Source organism: Aythya fuligula, chromosome 2, assembly GCF_009819795.1.
Source record: "Aythya fuligula isolate bAytFul2 chromosome 2, bAytFul2.pri, whole genome shotgun sequence".
Lineage (NCBI taxonomy): Eukaryota > Metazoa > Chordata > Aves > Anseriformes > Anatidae > Aythya > Aythya fuligula.
The window spans coordinates 31624151-31645707 of NC_045560.1; the positions used below are offsets into that span (position 1 = coordinate 31624151).

Genomic DNA, 21557 nt, shown 5'->3' on the forward strand with positions numbered 1-21557 from the left:
TCTAGAGCACTCTCTTATCTAAGGTACCTAGATGTCTGAATTTAGATGGGATAAAAATAAATGTAATTGTTATACCTTAAAGCAGGATTGTTGTAATATATGAGGTTGTGTGGAAGCAAAAATATCCTTTATTAAAGAAAAGTGTTGAGCTAAAAGTGTGCCTTATAGTAAAGACAAGGAACAAAACAGATTTGGGTAGTTTATAATAACACTGATTCTGTTTTGAAAGTGTCATAGAAACAAGATGGGTTATCTTTAAAGGTAAGGAAAAAAGACTGACATTGAAATGGAGATCTTCCATTAGACTGACTTCATAAACATTTTTTCTTACACAAAGCAAAATAATGTCATGAGAATTTCTAGTGAGCCTTTCGAAGATCACTCATCTTTGTTCTTTCTTTCTTTCTTTTTTGTAGTTGCATTAAAATCTTCAAACTCTACAAGACCAGAAAGAAATGGCATTCAGGAAAACTGTAGAACAGCAAAACTTGGAGAGGGGATGCAGATCCTCGAAGGGGAACTCTTACTGCAGGTATGTTTTGAAATGAATCTGTTAAGTGACCATTTAAATTCAAGTAATAAAAAGAGACTATATTTAACATACTAGTTATTCAGTGGTGAGTTTACAAAGGAAGTTTTCCTGTTGTCAAATTACTTAGTCATTTTCTTTAGGTTAATACTATGTCTTCCTTGCACTTTTTGCTGGAGGTACTAGTGACTTTGAAGAGTGGTTGTTAGACCGCAGGGACCTATGCTTTAAGTCAAATCTTAGTGTTGTATTTTTCCATCTCTTTGCATCTATTTTTTTGGTTTTTTAATATTGATATCTTTATTGACCTTTATTACAAAGATTGGTAGATAATTAGTCATGTACTGCAAGTCTGATGACTGTCTAGAAAAAAATTCTCTTCGAAAGACATTAAGCTTGCTGGGATATTTTGAATTCTCGGTGGTTTGAAAGAACCTAGAGTTTGTTGCATAGGTTCAGGAGAAATGTTAAAGTATTTCCATTAACTTAGCAATATGAACTACTGGAAAGAATTAATGAAAAATAGTGTTTCTAAAAATTATTTAGTTTATTTTAATATCCTAGAATGTCAAAACATATGAAATGTGATACAATATTAGGTCCAGATTAAATTCAAGAAATTACTAATATAAGCATTCCAATGTTCTAATTAGTTTCACAAAATATATTTCACTGTGACCTTCAACTCCATTTGAAATACGTTCATAATCTATTTTATATGCGCATTTTCCAAACTGACATACCATAAGTGTCAAATTATTAGGTCAGTGAGAGACAGTGCTTTGCTTAGAACAAAATAAATGTGACTGTTCAAAGGGCAGAAATGAAAACAGCTTCTAAGAATCCCACAAAACAATTACTGTAAATTAATGCTAGTGGAAAATTGTTTCCCAACCAACTGAAAAAACTAGGACACGAGTGTACTTTTCTAACCTCAATAAAGTATGACAGAACTGTAACAGGGTTGTTACAGATAAGCAGCTTTCTTTTAGATGGAAATTATTTAAAAAGGCACAGTATATGTTTGTATTGGAGACATCTAATTGTTTGATATGAAATTCAGTTACTTTACTTGACTACTAAGTTCTATCTATGATGAAACTGCTGTAGCAAATGCCTTTCCAATATGAAAACAAAATAGATTGCATATTTATTACTGTAAATTCTGGCCCCTTGAGAAGTGAGGAAAATTAATGGAATTTCTCAATTTTTAAAAAATTATTACAAAAAAAACCCCAACAACTAATTTATGAAAATATATAAACAGACTTTTCTCAGGGAATTAAAAAATTAAATGATGAAAATGGGAATTATCTAGAAAATATTAAACAACATTAAGATGTGAATGATAATACCCATCCTGCGTTGTGCCTAAACCCAGAAGTCTTTTAAGTTATCTGGGTTTCCATAAACTACAACTGATGATGAACATTTCCTTACTATAATCTACTTTTTGTAAGGATGGTATGAAAATATACCATATTGTTCATTTTTTTGTATTTACTCATCAGGTGTTTTTTTTCATTTTGGAACAAACAAAATTGGGCTGTCTTTAGTTTCAAACATAAAAACTATTTGTCTTAACAATTCAACGTATGGCAGAAGTAGAGATTGAGTGCATTGCTGTGCCTCCCTTAAAATTAAGATTTATCTCCCTTAAAATTACTTAAATTATTTCAGTCTTAATTTAGATGTATAGTCTGTAGTAGTATAAGCAAGTTTATGATAAAATATGCAAGTGGAATTTACATCCTCAAATTTTTAAAACATCTTTGTTCTTGCTAGTAACAATTTTATAATTGCCCTTGTGTTAGGAATATTAAGAGTACTTTTGTATAAACAAAAATATTATGTCCAATGATCTAGAATAGTAATCATTGTCAAATTTCATTATACCTTTAAAGATGATTAGTTTAGGATTAGATTTTGCCAAAACCTGCATTGTAACCAACATCCCATTTATTGACATATCCTGGATACCTGCATATTTTAAGGGACTTCTAGCAATGTTTTGTCTTAGATTTCTTGGCAAAAAACAATCTTGTCTTTTACAGAATTTTTGGCTTACAGAAGGTATCTGATTTCTGTAGCAACAGTTCCATTTCAAAATGAACTGCCTAGCAGAGCCACTGTAAAATGTGACTGAATTCCAGGTACAGGAGCTGTTTGCCTTTGTCACAGATTGGACAAAGAAGAATCTTTCCATGGCTTTGCATGAAACAGAACAGAATAACTAATTTTAACATGTGGTGCAGAATTACACAGTGTACAGTTCAAAGAAGTTTTATATCAAACACTTCATGTGAAATTCACTGCAAAGTAGGTCAGCAGAGGACACAAGCACCTGCCATTGCAGATTTCCCACCCTCTTGGGATTTGTATGAACTTTATCAAAACCAAGGATTTTATGTAACTGTTGGGACACTGCTCTGAACCTCAAGATCTCTTGGTTTGACTACACTGTTTCATATTTTTTTTAAGCACATACTGTTTTCAGATAAATTTCATTAAACTAATACATGGAGGTTCTAAGAGCTTGTGAATATAAATGAAAATAGAGTAAGAAATATCTACAAATGAAATAGGAGCAACTGACAGAATTTTAAAACCAGTGTAATCAGATAGTTGTCTTAATTAGACAATAATCATAAAAGAACAAGAAATAGTAAGACAATACCCTGGCTAAATATGGAAAAGCAGCTATGGTGGTTCCCATAGTTATGGGGGGTTAATGCTTTTGGAAGAATGATGCTGTTTCATAATAAAAATATATATTATTATTATATTACAGTAACAAATAGGATATCCTTCACTTACTTTATGTTTTCTCCTAGTTACGATAATTTTGCGTAACGAAGAGTTTTAAAAATGTTTTTTGATCATGCTGGCCAAATTCAACTTTGAATGTAGCTGAGGAAATTAAGTGGCACAACATACTTAATTCCGTCCCTTGAGACAGCCTTTTGTTAAATCTTGACTGAAATCCACAGAAGTAAATCAGCACCTTTCAGATGAGCTGCCAAGTCACAAATGTTCTGTTTGCTATCACAACAATCGCCATGAACCATATTGATTTGGAGTTCAGATAAATGCCCTTTGCGTGACTTTGAACAAGGAGCCACTTAGTCTGCTTCTTCATGGAGGGGGAAATCTCTTCGAAAACATTGTTTACTTGCAATAGTCGGCTTGTGCAGAGGTCTTCTATTTTAAGTAAGCTATAAAATGTTTGTTGGACCATTTGGGGCTCTTGATCGCTTGATTTCCTGTCCACTTAGGCCTGTCTGCACTATGAATAGAAGAGATTTTGGGAATCAGTTTGTGATGCTGCTCCCTTTAATACTGCAGACGTTTGAACATCCTGAAGGCTTGAGCTGAAGCATTGTGAACTGTGGTTGATGTTAGATAAATCCATAGGCCTTCATACTGCTGCCCCTCATCTCCTATGATAAAGAGTAAATAAGTCATCAAAAAGCTTTGGCTTCTCCCCTGACTATTCCATTGGAATTTTTCAAACATTTTTCTTCTTTAGATGGGATTTTCTTTATTGTATCATACATACTGTAGGGAGAGATGATGATGAATCCTTCTGTTTACGCTGTTAGATAAAGATATGGTTTTGCATTCTTCACAGTATGTGAGACTAGAGCCACAATAATTATCTGGAATTTTGTCTCTGAGGCTGACAGATTGGTGTGTTTCCTCCTCAGGCATTAAATGGTTTTGTGTTAGTTGTGACAGCAGACGCTCTGGTTTTTTACGTCTCTTCTACTATCCAAGACTACCTGGGGTTCCAACAAGTAAGTTTATTTTTTCCTTTTTTTTTTTTTTCACATAAGTTTTGGATAGTTTCTGAGGGCATCAGTACTCATATTAGGATCTGATTGTGTAATAAAATTCACAGTCAGATATTTTGAGTTGGATTACTTTGAAACTGTATTACTTTTCTAACAGCTTACGTAGCCAAAATGGGATCTCAAGCCAAGCACAACAGGAATATGATTTCCAAAGCTGAGTTAGGCAAGATAGGAAATTCTCACACTTAATTAGTCTTTACTGGAACAACTGTTTGAAATTTATACTGTGGTGTTACCCAGTTTATGATGCTGAATTAGACGTAATTCAATGGGAAGGTAATTATTTTAATGGAAACCTTTCATACAAAATTAAGTCCATATGCTTTGAGGTTTTTTAAGAATGTATTCAGAGATTTTTAGTAACTTTAGATTTTTTTAGTGTGTTCTCTCTCCTGCCCCCCTCATTTATTTATTATTTTAAAACAAGCATTTGTTATTTACAATTTATGGAGCAGATCACATATGGCTTTGCAAACCATGTATCAAAATAGCAAAAAGACAAAGATCCAGAGGACACATGTTCCCTAAGGAATGCAGCTCTCAGGATTAGTTGATGTTAAGATGATACAAACTGTGGTGGTTCTTACCTCTGCATGAGAGATAGGGCAAAGTTGCTTAAAGAGATTGAGTCAAGGATGGCCCAGTGATGCTAGCTTGGGCAACCTCTGACACTTTTTTCTTCCTGCATGCAGAAATTCTGCTAGCCAAGAGCCTCCTTCCCAGTACAACCCTTCTTTGGGTAGTACGGTGTAGAACTGATATGGAAGTAGCACTTGAATTACTGGGCATTGCATAGATGACAAAGGGAAATTTGATTTAATGATGAATACATAAACTGAATACTTTATGCTATGACATCAGTGTTGAATTACAAATGGGCTACATCTCCGCAAGATACATTTGTTTACTGCACTTCTGTGGCGAAATATCTGTACAGAAACATCTACAGTTGTCAATTTATAACTGTTTCTACATTTGTTGGGTACTGCATGATGATAGATTCAGATGCTGTCTAAAAATAGGGAGAAACTCTGCTAGGTCTGCAATTTTAGCTAACTGATAAGAATTAGTTGGGGAATGTTTATGGAAAAGAAAATATTCCAAACAAAACATTATTCCTTAGGTTTCAGAGTCTTTTGGTGTTGGGAAACGAAGAAAAAAGCATGGAAAAGAAATGTGCATAGAAATTCTAAAGCAATGCCAGTAAATCAAGTACATGATACAGAAGTGAAATCTTAAAGGTCCAAAAATTAGCATTTCTTGCATTTTTAATTCTGGAAAACACCGATTCTTTTATGAAGTTCATCAAAGCAAAGTCTGAGCTAGGCTTCTGCTTTTGGTAGCTCATCTTAATCTCTTTAGAATAGTTTTATTTAAAAACATTTTGTGTGTATATTTTTTTGATTGGGTTTTAGATTTATGTAGAAAGTAAACATTTTAATTCCTCTCAGTTGACTGATGCTTTTCTTGAATATTATGAGTGTTTTTTCCCCCTTAATTATGTGTGTTGTTGTGTTTTTTTTTTAATCCTGGGTGTTGTAACTTTGTCGTTCAGATCACATTCCTAACCACGCAAGTGGTGATATGAAAACTTTGCAATTACTGATTTTAATACATTCTTCAGGCTTTTAGGCAAACAAACACAATATTCAAAATCTATCTGGCTTAGTTTTGAAAGTTCTGTTGTTCAGGGACTTTGACTTCTTTTGTATTCCTGCAGCACCTGGAATGGGTCAGGTCAAAGTACTGGCTGGCAATTATTTTATTTACAAGTACGTAAAATGAAATGATTTAAACAAAACATGAGCATAATAGTTCCAGGCTTGCTTAGATAATAAGTGGTTTTAAAAATTAAAAATAAAAAAGGGAGGGAGTGGTTGGAAGGTAATATCTATATTTTCTATTACTATTTTTTGTGTTTGCAGTCATGGATGTGACTGATTCTTTCTCTGTGCTGCTAAAAATTGTTTCAGGAAGCTTTCCCATGTGCATGCAAATTATGTTTTTATTCTATATATGTTTTTTATTGCTATGGCAATAGCACTATTATCAACCAGACAATATCATAGTCTCAGAGAAGTTTCATATTCTTCTTTCCTTCCCTCTTTTTTCCTTTATGTATGTAGTCTGATATTATACACCAGAGTGTATTTGAACTGATTCACACAGAAGACCGACCTGAGTTTCAACGTCAGCTACACTGGGCATTAAATCCTGCTCAGTCTGCAGATTCTGGACCAAGTGTACAAGGTGAGAATGCCGCTAACTTTATATTTGCCTGTCCAATGTTTTTTTTTAATGGGTATACATAAACAAACAGCAAAAAAGGTGTGGATCCTTTAATATGAACAAAGAATGAATAATGTATTTTAAATTTATTTAAATGTTATGGATGTGTTTAGCCAACAATTGGAAGTGCTATTTGTGCACTGTAAATTGCACTGCTGTTCATAGGACAGCATCGTAAACATACTAATTTTCTCTGAAGTGGAAGACTTTGATTTGGGGCATAAAAAAATGAATGTTATGCGTGTTTGATATATGTACAGTGGTAAATAGAAACCTGCATGTTTTTGTGGCAAACAGGGCAGTAAGAAGAGTAAGAAGTGGACAGTTTCTTTTGTTGATACAATAAATGAGGAAGATGTGTTTTGTTTTGTTTTTCCCGTGTTCATCTTCAGTTATACCTCATCTTTAATTAATGTATGAATGGGAAAGTGCTTTCTTTCTAAAAAAAAAAAAAAAAAAAAAGGATTTAAAAAATCTGCTGTTCCTGATTACAGATCATGACAGCACATTTATTAGCTTAGGAAGACCATGAGACAATTGGGTATGAAGCTCTTCAGGCTGGTAGATATATTCCAGGAATATTAGTTAAAGTATTATGTTAATATGGAATAGTGCATTCCTGGCTGTGGAAGACTTTTACTCCTCCACATCTGCTACTATGCTAAGTAAGCTGCTGCACTGACCACTACTTCTCCTGGGAATAAAAGATGAAATAGATGAGCCTTTAAGACCAAGTATTATGCTGGCTAGAGTTTCAGGTTGTCACAAGTTACCATGACTGATGCTTATGTGAGCAGCTATATTGAGAAACTATCAAGGAGAAATATGTTACCTAAATATTGGAAGAGAGATGTCTTGTTATAGATGGCTACATGCAATAACGTAAGCATAAACCTGCCTGACAATAATGACAAAACTGTTGAGACAACTGTAATGCTTAATTTCACACAACAGCTGTTTAAATATGTAGGTAAAGGCCTATGTTACTATAAGTTACTTGATTGTAGGTTGTTTTTTAGTCCAGAAAAAAAAGTCCATATTCTTTTTTAATTTACCACTTATAAAGCAACTTGATTTAAAACTGTAACAATTTCCCATTTAATGTTTTATAGTAGTAAATCACAAACACTGTGATTTAACAGAAAAAAACTCTTAGAAACCAGCTAATATTACTTGTTTGGCTCACAGCTCAGTGCATTTCAGTTTCTCATTTAGCGGTCAACACTTAAGCTATCTGTAGGTCAATCTACACGAGCCAGGGGAAAACGTGCTACACAGTTAATACTGCAATTCAGCCTAACAAACAACTGCTGGCACTTAGGATTCCTGTTTTTATGTGGTGGCTTACTGTTTACCTCGGAGTGAAGTAGTGTTCTGTAGAGATTAAGCAAGTGTATGTGAATTTACAGAAGGTTGTGTTTGAAAAGCACAATACTAGGCCGACTAGGCCTCGTTTTTTATTGAGTGATGGGAGTACTCCAAATGCTGAGCAGCACTACAAACAAACGTTTGTTTTGTGTTACTAGCTTACTAAAAGCTGCTAAATTATTTTCATGCCTTCAGTAGTGTAAAATGTTAGGCTGTTGAAGATTTTTAAACTGAATTCAGATTTATAACTGAGGATAACGCTATGATCACAAGGAACTTCCCCTGTTCCCCCTACCCCCTGTTTTTGTTAATTTAATCCATTTCCTTTGTAATGTATCCAGCAAGCATTACGTAGTTATTTATAGATACATAATAATTGTCCTCAGGCTTAATCACAGATTTCAGTCTCAGTCTGGGAAAGTGGCTGTGCTTCAGTTAGCCCGGACTGGATGCTTCCCACTCAGTGCTCTGGTATGCCTCAAGACCACTGTTTTCCTCAGCTGTTCCTATGCCTCCCTGCATAGGAAGGCATAACTCAGTGAAGTCTGCAAGATTCTGATTTTTCAGTCCCAATATCCCCTTCAGGGCATTAAGTTTTGGATTAGCTTTTAAAGTTCAGTTGCCAAGCAATGATCTGTAAAACTCTTCACTTTCCTACAGCATGTCAGTTCTCCAGGGTTCTGGCACTAAGACCTCTCTGCCTCAGGTCTGCCTGGGAATGTGCAACAGTACTCTGTCCACAAATGTAGGAGGCTTGGGCTTAAGCCTCTAATTCCACAAGGATCAGAAACTCCTACTTTGAGTGCCTTCCCCCTCTTCTCCCAAGCTACAGATCGTTGCTTCTTCCACCAAAGTCTTGTTCCCTCTTGGGAACTGCCTGTTGTACTGAGGGAGTTGACAGACACTCAAGAGAACTAAGATAAGGTATTAGCATTCAAATGCTAGCCATGTATACTGCTACCAAATGAGTAGCACTGAGCTGCTTCAGTAGCAGAAATGCTGAAGGGCATGCCTATGCACTGCCGAGGTTTCCCACAGAAAGCCTTGCACAGCATTTTGGTTTCAAGGGCTCCTCTCAGTAAGCAATCCTCAGCCAGAAGATTTCTCTGAGCCGGAGGACTTACCAGAGCCCTTTGAGGAGCCTGCAGTTGATGATTTAAGTCTTTCCCTACATCCCCTTCAAGAAGTTGCCCTTAATCTCCATGAAAGAATCTGCTGAACAAACAGAAAGCCTTTAAGGCACCCTAAACTACTCAGGGTTCTCAACATGCCCTTGCCTGGCCACTAGATTTTCCAGGCAGCTCTTACATAGACAGTAACCAACTGTTAATACTAGTTTCTCACAGGGATTGTAGGCTTTTTGCCTCACTAGCTGGAGATTTCTCAGTTGTAGCTGGCCCTACAGGAGTAAAGTCCTGGCAATAGCAAAAGGACGTAAATATTGGGAATACTTGGAAGAAAAGGTATTTTAGGTGGTTCCTTGGTACTAATAGTTGTGGAAAGTAAATATTGGTATCTACAGTGTGTTAACTATTTCAAGGAGACCTCCACTAATGGGTTTGCGGGGATTCTCAGCAGTGTTGGAGTTTGCATTTTTGAAAAAGGAACTGGAATTTGCAAGCTGCTTCTTTGCTCTTTCTTTGTTATCCTTGCTTCTTCAGAAGGCTTCTAGCCCATTTCAGCACCTCTTGGAGAAGCCCAACCTCAAAGACAGAAGTATTGAAAATTCCCACCAGCAATTAAGCAAACCAATAAAAATAAAAACAAAACAACATCAACCAAAAAAAAAAAAACAAACAAACAAAAAAAACCACTGCAGCAGTAGGGAGTAAGGAAGTAAGTTTGCTTTTGTCTGTTGAGAACCATCCATATGATAAGGGAATATGTTGTTTTCTGATACCAAGGTTAGGTGGCAAACACCCTGAATGTGAATATCTGTAGGATCATCTCAATATGGTGGCCTTGGCTATCATGCAGTTCTGCAGATGGCTGTAATTTCAGCACATCCCTTTTCATATTCACTATTAGCTACAGTGCTTTTTTTTTTTTTTTTTTTCTTTTTCATCCGTAGCTGGAGGTCTGTTCATCAAAAATTGACCTTGTGTAGCAGAAAAAAAGGAATCTCCTGATTCCGTTGTCTGAAGAGCTGGGTGACTCAGCTTTCTTGTTGGATTTATATGTCCTCTTGATGAGCCATCAGTGATCTCATTTGACTCCAATTCAGTCCGTTGAATTAATAGTAGAGTAAACTGAACTGGCAGTTAGTCATGATTTGTTTTCCTTTGGGGTTGATCTGTCATTGTGCAAAACAGCTAGCCTATCCATAAGTTTTTCCAGCTGTCCAAAAGACAGAATTGTATTTCAGAGAACATAATGTGTCTGGTAAGCAAGTGGCATGCTACCTCCAACTCTACCTCCAAGTCAAGATTCTTTCTATGATGGTCTTTTTTACATACATGGTAATTAATTCTCTTACAGTATATAGAGTATTTTAAAATTTACAGAGTTTTAACACACTAAAACAATGTTATTACACTGTTGTTTTTTCTTAATTTCTGTGTGTTTGAATTAGGAAAGAGAATTTTGTGTTTTTTAATATGCATTGTAAACAAGATTACTTTGCCAAATTTGCTTTAAGTAGACATGCTCTAGTATCTCTGTATGTGTGGTCCCATGCAGAACATATGTATTCTATCAGCAGTTTATTGATCTACCTCCTGTTTTTACTTTATATTCTAAATGCTTAAGTCTATTTCCTAAATCCCACTTATTATTTTAGAATAAGCACATGCTTATTCTAAAGTGGTAGAAGACTGTCAGGTTGCTATCCTAGTACTCCAGGTTGTGGAGGCTTTGGAGAGCCTACATCATTTTCATGATCGACAACTCAGAAGAAATATTTTCACTATTTAGTAGTAAAATATTAGCGCTTTTTTGTTGTTATTTTTTGACATCTTCTGAAAAAGTTGCTCAGATTGATTTATTGCAGTAAATCTCTAAAGGTGCTTCTTTTTATTTATTGCTACTGATGGCTTTCACCTAGCTGTATGGACAACAATGGTTTCACATACCATCTTTGATACTATCTTACTGACCTTTTGAATACTCAAATTACTTATTATGGCTGAAAATGCCGACTTTTCACGTTTGAAGATTGTGCCATTGCAGCATTGGGACTGTACTCTCTGGTCATTCTGCTTTCTGCAACTGATTCAGAATCTAGATTATTGACTAAAATAATTATTATTTTTTTAAAGTTGCATACAGTTTTAAAATACTCTAACGTATAAAACATAATCTCATTAGAAGAACTGATGCTTAACCTAGCATTGTAACTGGTAGAAGTTCTGAGAACGTTTCCAGTTTACATTGTTCTTGCTCAGGTCACGACCTAAGGCTTTGTTTATGAGGCGGAAGATGATTTGTTATAGATAGCCTTCACTAGGTGTTCTTCTAAAAATAATCCTTATAAATAATCCTTTCCTGTAGGAGATAATGGCTTTTCACAGCCAGCAACCTATTATAACCCAGACCAACTTCCTCCAGAGAATTCTTCCTTTATGGAAAGGAATTTCATCTGCAGGTTACGATGCCTCCTGGATAATTCATCTGGGTTCCTGGTGAGTATGGAGTTATGTAAAAACTTTCACACATGCTGTAATCTACATTATGCTTACAATATGTACAGCAAGTTACTTTATTTAACTTTCTATTGATATCTGAGTGCTTGAACCAGCATATTCCAGTTAGTGATACTAAATGACAAGTAGGGACTGTATTCTTGGGTTCCCATTTGATGTGTTGTTAGAACTAGGGGCAAGTTCTCTCATTTCTCATGGCTCAGTTTTCTCTGTGAAATATGAATAAGCCCTTGTGACTGAGAAGAATTCATAAGAAGTTATGTTAATTGCGTATATGTATAATGATATGTTCATTGGAATATTAGAAGATCCAACTGGCATTTGCTTTTGCGTGTATTTATTTCATAAAGCAGCCTTCTCATTATTTCTTTTTTTAGAGAGTTTACTTGTTATTAGATCTCTAGGTTATATGTTCAAGGTTATAACAGCAGTACTCAGTACTTGTTAGCTAACTTTTGTGTATGGCATGATACAAAGCTTGAATCCAATAGGTTATAAAACAAAGGATATATTTTACATCATAACAAAAATATCTGACTCTTAAATACCTCCAACATGTAACAGTTACTAACAGTTATTTTTTTTGTCATCTTAAGGCAATGAATTTTCAAGGACGGTTAAAGTTTCTCCATGGACAAAACAAGAAAGGGAAGGATGGCACTACTTTGTCTCCTCAGCTAGCTTTGTTTGCAGTAGCTACTCCCCTGCAGCCACCATCTATCCTTGAGATACGAACCAAAAACTTCATCTTCAGAACAAAACACAAGCTGGATTTCACACCTACGGGCTGTGATGCAAAGTAAGTATAAATTATAGCACTCTACCCATATGCTGATGAGAAACATTTCAAAAGTGAATTTAAAATGTATAGCTAGTTACTGTTTCAGTAAATACTGATGATTGTTTAGGATCCATTATTGTTTTTCTCTTCAGCCCTACTAGTAAGTTCATAGAAATGGTTTCTAGTAACTGAAGCCAACCTGGGGGACTAGTATAAGTTTTATGATTTGTTAACTGTGTTTTTATTAGAAATGTCTCAACAAATGACTGATACTGCAAAAAAAAAATGTAGTTAGCATTTATGTCTGAGATGTTCAAGCCACAATTAACTTGCTTGGCATTCCTTCTGTGAGATGGTTCATCAGCAGTGTTGCAAATTTTTTTATTTTTTATTCTTTTTACCTTCCAGAGGAAAGATTGTCCTTGGATACACTGAAGCAGAGCTGTGTATGAGAGGAACGGGATACCAGTTTGTTCATGCAGCTGATATGCTTTATTGTGCTGAAAATCATGTCCGAAGTAAGCTCCATTCCCTAAGAAAGGCTGTTAAAAATCAATGCTTGGATTATATTTACACTGAAAAATATTATGAAAGACTCTTAAACTTATGCAGTTATTAACAAAAAGAATACTATTCATCTTATGTGATCTTTCCCTTCCTATAAGAATTTATACTGGACAAGGAAATGTTTAATATTCCTATCTAGAGCCTTTTAGGTTGTGTATTCCAGTTTCTGTCACATCTTGCTCTCGCACTTCCTTCTGTGCTCAGTCAGACTTCTGCTATTTCAACAACTTAATTTGGGCAAAGAGACTATTTCAAAGATAACTTTCCTTAGAAATGTAAGATTTTAAAGAGAAAAATATCCTGGTAGCTTGATATAGATAACAGTATGAGGAGAAAGTGGCTGATAAGTAACCATTTGGTAGACTTCTTTCTTCCCTTTTTTATTAGGTGTAACATGGTTCTCTTTCAAAGTTACAGAAACATCTTCAAGAGATTTTGATGCTTCTCTTCTACTGTCTTCTCTTGGAAAACTGTTTTATTTCTTTAGTCCCCATGTATACAATTAATTAAATCCCTTCAGGAGGTTAATTCTTAACCTATATTAAGCAGATTTTGTATTTCAGGGATAGCTCAGTCACTGTTGCCTTTCACTTGTTTTGTTTGTTTGTTTTAAGGAATAAAAAATTTCCAAAATAAGGTTGGTTGGAAACTTAGTTTGGAAACTTTGTCTTAGAAATGTTTTTTTTGTTTGTTTTTTTTTTCCTCAATATCTGATGCTAAGTTTAAAAATAAATACATAAAGAATAGTCTTTTATCAAAGTTTAGTTTTGGTTAGGATTTGTGAACTTTTCTACTATTTTTATTTGATTTTTCTGTCTACAAAGACAGTAGTTTCAGCAATGTATAACAAAAACAATAGTATGTTTATGAAGCATTGCTAGTAAAGTGAAAACAGGAGTGTAAAATGGATTTTGAAGTATTAACCAGTCAAAATGTGAAAGAATTTGATTCAGAGTTAACATATAACAGAGGCTAGCATAGCCCTAGTATAGGGCTAACTCAAAGTTTTCTAATTTATAAAACAGTAGTCACTTTTCAGCTGTAAAAGAGATTTACACTTTTGTCATCTACACTTTTAATAGTCTCTATTATTGCAGAAATAATAGATGAGGCTCTATACAGGATGTTGGCTGTCTGTAGTGGATATCTTACAATTACTTGTAATTTTGGCTTTTATTTTACCGGTAAAAGATACCTTGAAAAGTGATCAATCATCCCATTGCACTAGGAATACATTAGTGTTGTACAGAAATAGGTAAACAAGGACCTAAAATTGTAAATTGCTCTACAGATGGGATTATTCTCATAACAAGCCAGGTTTTCCTATTTTTCTTCACTTGACAGTAAATGGTATGTTTGCTCTTCAATTTTAGTGATGAAGACAGGTGAAAGTGGAATGACTGTCTTCAGGCTTCTAACCAAAGAAAATCGGTGGGCCTGGGTACAGGCAAATGCGCGACTTGTGTACAAAAATGGAAGACCAGATTACATCATTGCCACGCAAAGACCTCTTACGTGAGTCATCATGAAGCAGTATAAAGTATAAAGCAGTATTCTTCAGAAACTGAGCATTTTTGATCACTCTTGTTTACCTTCAAAAATCCAGCTGCAGTTTTGTAGGGGAAACAACAAAAAGCATAAAGAATTTATATATTTTGTAATTTATGGTGCTTAATCGAGTTTCATATAATATGGAATTTAGCATTATTATACAGGTTAAATGAATTTTCCCAAAGAGTTTGTAAAATGATTACTTGCCATGTCAAGAAAAACATAACATATGGAACAAAGCCCATTTATGTTTATTTCAGCCCCTAATGCACAGCAAATGGTGTATGCTATCTAGATTTAATTACAGATGTAGTATGTAAAGGTCATATTACAGTCATAAGCTCTTTATTTCATAATCTGCCTCTTGGTTTAAGTCAGCCAAGTTGAGCTGAAATAGCTAGGAATTTGAAAAATGCCTTCGATATTTATTTATTAATTCCAGGAGACAAAAAGATTACTGTAACTGTTGAGTACTGCAGTATTGTGCTATATATTGATTTACTTTCAGAGACGAAGAAGGGGCAGAACATCTACGGAAACGTAACATGAAACTGCCCTTCATGTTTGCCACGGGTGAGGCTGTTTTATATGAGGTAACTTTCCCAATGTCAAGCCTTATGGATGCTTCTCAGCCAAGGAATAAGGCCACAACGGGAAAAGGAGGTAAAGCTACGCTACACGGCGATTCTGTGGATCCCAACTCCATTCTAGGTGCCATGTTAAGGCAAGACGAGTCTGTGTATCTTTGCCCTCCAGCATCACACAAACTTTCCTTTGAGAGGAACTTCTTCACAGACAGCAGGGACGAACTGGGCAGTGTTGTAAGCAGTGACTGGACGGATAGTTTCCTGCCTGCTGGAAATCACAGCATCCTCAAACAGGAACTAACTGAGTGTTCCCAGGACAGTAGTGTGCCGCTTCCTGAAGACAGTGCGGCACTCTTTCAAGATAACAAAACCAGTGATTTGTACAGCATCATGAAAAATCTTGGTATTGACTTTGAAGATCTAAAGTACATTCAGCAGGATGAGGAATTTTTTAAAACTGAATTATCTGGTATGGATGATATTGGGGACATAGACATAACTGATGAAATCCTGACTTATGTTCAGGATTCCTTAAATAAGTCTGACTTCTTATATTCAGGCTGTAACCAGCAGCAACCTGTGGTCCAGAATGCCAATTGCTTGGTACAGCAAGAATTAGATCAGCATCAAATTCATGAGCATCGGAAGCAGCTCATGGAGCAGCAGCAACAGCAGCAGCAGCAACAGCAGCAGCAGCAGCTCTGTCAGAAGATGAAACATATGCAAGTCAACGGGATGCTAACAAATTGGAACTCTGGCACCAGCATGCCTCTTAGCTGCTCACAGCAGCAGCCCCAGCAATATGTATTCTCTGGCATGCATGCCACAACTCCTGAGTTTTCTTACAAATCAGAAGTAAACACTTCACCTTATGCATGTAGGCAAGAGTTTGTTCCTTATAAGCAACCCACAACAATGATGCCGCAGCTTTCTAATTTTTCCCAAATGAATTTTCCTGTAGCAAGTTTTGAGAGATCAACCTACTCTGCTTCTTCCAACTTCGAAGATTTTCTCGGTTGTTTGCAGCAGGTCCCTGAAAATCATGATTGTGGGATAAACTCTGAGTCGGTTATGCTAACTCCTCAAACGTGCTATGCAGGTGCTGTTTCTATGTACCAGTGCACGCAAGAAGCACAGCCCAGCTGCATGGATCAAATGCAATATGATCCTATGATGGCAAGTCAACAAACATTGTTGAACAAGGTATGGTAAGCAACATTGTTATATTGCTTGAATCACATTTTTATGGGGTTTGAATGGCTCCTGGGATGCAATGTTTGCCATACTTGAATCACTGAGTTTGAAACTGGTGTGTTAGCAGTGAGTGAATGTCTTTGCTGTAGTTGTTCATTAGACTGAACAAGGTTGCGTTTGGTCAAGTTTCTGTGTGCATATATCCACATCCTGGTAGTTCTTCTTGGCAGTATTAAAGCAGGAGTGAGTGAACTAGTCTATTGTACCTACCAGTAATTTTCCCAGTGGGAGCCAAAAAAACAAAACAAAACACAACAGATTAGGTCATAAGCTTAGAATTGGCTTATACATTTTTAAGGGAAAAGGATGATATCAGTAGAAAAATGGAGCTTTTCTTTAGCACAGATTTCAATTTTAAGCACAGTTCTTCATAGGTAAAATTAACTTAAAAATAAAAGATAAATCAGTTATTAACTGATTTTGAATAACCTTTGTTGAAGTCCTTTAAATTGTACCATTTATTTCTGTTACGATGCTCAAGTACAGAGCCACAATTCTTTTTTGGACTTCAGTGAGTTTGTGTTCTAAAGTACTGATCCTGCTGTAAATGCTTGTGCATGCGCATAAGCATTTACAGAATTAAAGTATTAATTGGCATTTTAACCTACACAAGCCAGAGGTGAGGAATGCGAGTAGAATATATCCAGTTTTTTTGGTATGCTCAGTACAAGTACAAAACATCCTTCTAAACTGTTTCACTAGTGGAAAAATGTAATTGCAGAATTACAGAAATTGAGCTAAAACAGTTCAGCAAGTGTCCGAGGGCTGAAATAGCATGACGTTACTTTGGTAAACTGCAGGCACAGGCTTGCACAGCACTTAGCTGTTTGTTGCATGGCTGTGGTCAGTGTTACTAATCCTGCATAGTGCTTGATAACAGGGACGCAAAGCATTTCCAAGATCATCAAAGTTTATTCCTGTAATAGGATAGAAATGTCCTTTCCCCAAAAGCTGTACTGGTGTGGCCCATTGGTTTCGAACAGCCAGCACCTCAGCAATTCAATTTCCTCCTTTCTAATGGTTGGTTTAAAATATATTTATTTGATTGATTATTTTGTTATGCTGCCTTAATCATTTTTGTTATGCCCCCTTTTTGTTCTTTTCTTGATTACTTTATCTTCTCTATCTGTAAAAAGTTTGACTAATGACTAAGAGATCTCTAAATGCAATAAATGAATTTCTTTTACATTGTATTTACGGGAATGTTGTGCTACCATAGTAACATTGCTTTTAGCTTGGTTGTCATAAAAACACGAACAAAGGGTACTTTGTGAAAACATAGCCTTACTTAAGTTGTTCAGAGGCAAATTAAGCCCCTTTTGCTATGGTATACCCATGCTGAATGGATCTGGATGGCATTGCATAAGCAGAAGCCTAATGCAGAACTGCTGTTACGCTGTAACATCATTTAGCTCCTTGTCAGTTCCTGTTTACATCTGAAGAGAAGTGCTGGACATTTGTCCAAATTAGCTTAAAAGAGCAACACACTACTTGATAAGGAAGGCTTATTGCCCCTTCCCTTTTTTGTAAAAGAGTGATCAGAGATAGGTGAAAGCCATTTCCAAGTCCTAGTGGGTCCACAACTTACTTATACCAATGAGTGTTGGTGGCTGTGAGGAAGAGACTGCTTGCTCCTAAACCAAGTAGCAGTGTCTTTTTGCAGCCTATACTAATACATACTGTTCACATTGAAACAAGAACAAAACACAACCAACCAACCAAAGGCCTCTTGTATCAGACTGTACTCACTTTTGATCTCTATTCACACCTGTCAATTAACATATTTATGGACTGAGGGCAAAGGAAGGCTCTATGTAAGTAAAGATGTTATGTTGAGAACTGTTTTAATATAAAAAAAAAAAAAAACTTATTCATTTTGCCTAGAAATGTAATTGCTGGAAGGAAAATAACCATGTTTATGATGTATACTTCTATTGCAGAGATATAAGAGGAGTTAAGAGAACTTTAAAATAAGTGAACTCATTGAAATTAGTAATTCGGAAGTATAGCTACACTTAGTATATATACACTTGTATAGCTACACTACACTTAAGTTGTAGTCTTTTAAAATATCTGTGCCAAAGCATTGATGGCAAATAAAATGTGTTTATTTATTGTAAGTAGAGAGAAGGTGTCGCTATTACGGTAATAAAATTATTAAGGTTTGACTTTATTGGCTGCTGGTAACTTCAGTAAGGCTGTAAGTACGCTGATACTGGGTGTTACTGTTGGAGCTGCAGTCACACAGCCAAACCAAAGCAGGGCATTCTGCGTGGCTGGATTTGGCCTGCTGACATCAGCCACAGGCTGGAGAGAGGACGGATGTCTGCTATGCCAGCAGGGATTGCTGTCCTTTCTGCAGCCTCCTACCTCCCATCAATTTCTACACAAAAAGACAGCAGGATTAGAAAGCCAGAAGGGTCTGTTGTGATCATCTGCCTTGACCTTCTGCCTAACTTGTAATTAATCTGTTCTACCAAAATTAACTCCTTCTTTGAACTCGTGCATTCATGGTAGGATAGTAACCACTGTAGTCTCCATCACTAAAAGCCTTTCACTCATCTTATAAAACATAATGATATCATCTTCTTCCAGAATTTATCCTAGGTTTGTTCGTGTATCCATCGTTGTTAGTATGGCATCTTTGATTTAAAGCCAAATCCACATGGTTGTAGAATAGTCATTAGGAATTTTAGAACAACAACTGCGTGGTTTGTCAATTTCAGTGTTTGCCTAGCAGGAAAAAAAGTGTCCACAAAATCAGCATATCTTGATAGATGAATGAGAGAATATATAATATGTTTTAAGGACAAACGTTGAATGAATGAATACTTCCAAAATAAGCTACTCCAAAGAGATGATGGAAATGTTTAAAATATTTTTGTTTTTTATTTTCTTTGCATGACTGAATGGAGTATTTTGTAGATAAAATTAGTTTTCCAGAGCATGACGGTAAGCATTACATCAGATGGTTAAATAATCCTATGAACAATTTATGTCAAGACTGATGAAAGCCATTCATTGCTCTTACTTGGTGTTGTCAATATGAAGACCATTTGTTAAAAAAGCCCACCCTAAGATAGCTCAGCTTGTGGATTGAATGCAGTACACTTACAAATAGGACTGAATATGCATTCCTGGAAGTGCCGTAAAGTCTGGATCCCATTGCAGACATGAAAATATGTAAATAGGTTGCTTCTAAAATGTGACAGCTGGATGTGGAACTTAAGATTACTTAGACTGTACTTTCTACAAATGGAAACTCTATTATGCTTTAGATAATGATGGTGTTTCTTTCCCTTGGCCTGAAGTGGGACTCTCAGTGACTTCAGCAAGGTTGGTTTCACTGGTGATTCAGACCCTACTTTGATACAAATTATGTTTTTGTCATTCATCAGCCCCCTCCTGCTCCCCCCCCAAAAAATTAAAATAATTGAAGATACTCATTACATTTTAATATGATCTTATGAAAACTGTGCATTTAGGCAGATTAAAAATAAATAAAATTGGTTCCCATATTAACCATTTATATTGTCTTTTTTCCTACCAGTTTCAAAACGGTTTCAATGGAGGAAATGTAAATGAAGCATATCCCTCTCAGTTAGATGTGATCAGTAATGCACAAACTGCCACACATCTTCAGCCTCTTCATCATCCAACAGAACCCAGATCCTTCTCAGATTTGGCATCTAGTGGATTTATGTAATTCAGAACTAGAGCTCCATCTGTGACTTTGTCTGGGCATCAGGCTGCTCCTGAGGAAAAGCTCGATAAGTCTATCTTTGACCATTGGACTTGAACAGCTAAATTACATTTTGAAAATTTGAGGTTGGTTGCACTATATGCTGGTGGCTATGTAATCCAAGGCCCTAACTTCTTAGGGTGACAGGTGGAATTAAAACTCTTGACTAAAAGTATGCATGTGCTGTTTTCCATCAGATTGACTGTGTTGTTCCAGTATGGATTACATATGTATTACAGACTATGTCATGCTATACAACATAAGATAAGGCAAATGGTTTTGTTGTTTAGAAAATAATTGGGCACTTTACAAATAGCATCAATGGCACAAGGAAGATGATTTCACACTTGGATTATTTCCAAACTTTATTTAAAAATATATATATATTAAAACGCTCTGAATTCATGAGAATCAAAAGCACTTAATTTAATGCATACTAAGCTCTTTAATCACTTATTTTATATTTAAAAACATTTTGTTTTAAGTCTCCATTTCTAGCACTTTAATAGAAGGCTTAATACAATGATATGATATGCAACTTCAGGTTTTCTATGAAACAGATCCCTTGCATTCCTCCTTTTCTCGTCAACCTTAAGTGCCTCACAATTTAGCTACCTTGTTTCTGACAGGAGCTTATTTTAGCAAAACTCACTATAAATGTCATCTGTATTATGTGAACTTTTATCTAACATCTACAGTGCTACTGGCTGTACCTTTTTTTTTTTCTTCCCTAAAGATAATTTGTTTAGAGTATGTCTTAATTCTTTATCTGTGGATTTGTTACACTATTATCTGGAACTATTAAATGTTCTGAACTTAGTTCAGCTAAAGAGTTTTGGTTTATTCTATACTGCTTTTCTGCTTTCTTCAGGTAATACAGGGTATATTAAAAAGCAGATTTTGCTGAGGGGGAGGAGCAGTTCCTCAGGATTAGTTTTAGATTATTAATGCTGAAAAACATGTGCCTTATCTTGTGTTTAAAACACTCATAATGTTCTTTAGAAATAATACAAGGCTGCTCTATGCAAATACTTACATTAAATGGATATTGAAAAGGTTTGCATTTTAAACAAGGGGGAAAGGAGTCTCAATAGCAAGTGGTATTGACACTTTGACTGCAGTTTCAATGTTCATAGTGGGAAGGGGTCAGTTTTGGTTTAAACTTTATCCCTAGCAAATTGCACTGCAAAGGACTGAGAGGTTACTCTTTTAATGTATGTGGATCCATTTTAAAAGCTTTGTGCAAAATATAAAATTGGAAAAAGAAACAAAAAGTCGTTGAAGAAATTCTGCTTGTAATAAGCTTTATTTTCAGGAGGAAAAAAAAAAAAACACAGGCAAAACATCATTCTGGTTTTTGTTTTCCTTTTTATCAGAGAGGATTGTTAGAACTT

The 21557-nt window shown here is 35.6% G+C and overlaps 1 protein-coding gene across 1 annotated transcript in view; it reads left to right on the forward strand.

Moving 5' to 3' along the window:
- The window catches only part of AHR (aryl hydrocarbon receptor), a 60240-nt gene extending 39253 nt beyond the window's left edge, over nucleotides 1-20987 (forward strand). Inside the window, exons 3-11 of the mRNA XM_032181445.1 lie at nucleotides 417-532; nucleotides 4237-4326; nucleotides 6510-6633; nucleotides 11530-11660; nucleotides 12278-12480; nucleotides 12871-12980; nucleotides 14403-14544; nucleotides 15089-16370; nucleotides 19972-20987. Of these exons, the coding sequence (XP_032037336.1) occupies nucleotides 417-532; nucleotides 4237-4326; nucleotides 6510-6633; nucleotides 11530-11660; nucleotides 12278-12480; nucleotides 12871-12980; nucleotides 14403-14544; nucleotides 15089-16370; nucleotides 19972-20127 (2354 nt within the window). The 3' untranslated portion in view covers nucleotides 20128-20987. The remainder of the gene's footprint in view (nucleotides 1-416; nucleotides 533-4236; nucleotides 4327-6509; nucleotides 6634-11529; nucleotides 11661-12277; nucleotides 12481-12870; nucleotides 12981-14402; nucleotides 14545-15088; nucleotides 16371-19971) is intronic.
- The last annotated feature ends 570 nt before the right edge of the window (nucleotides 20988-21557 follow it).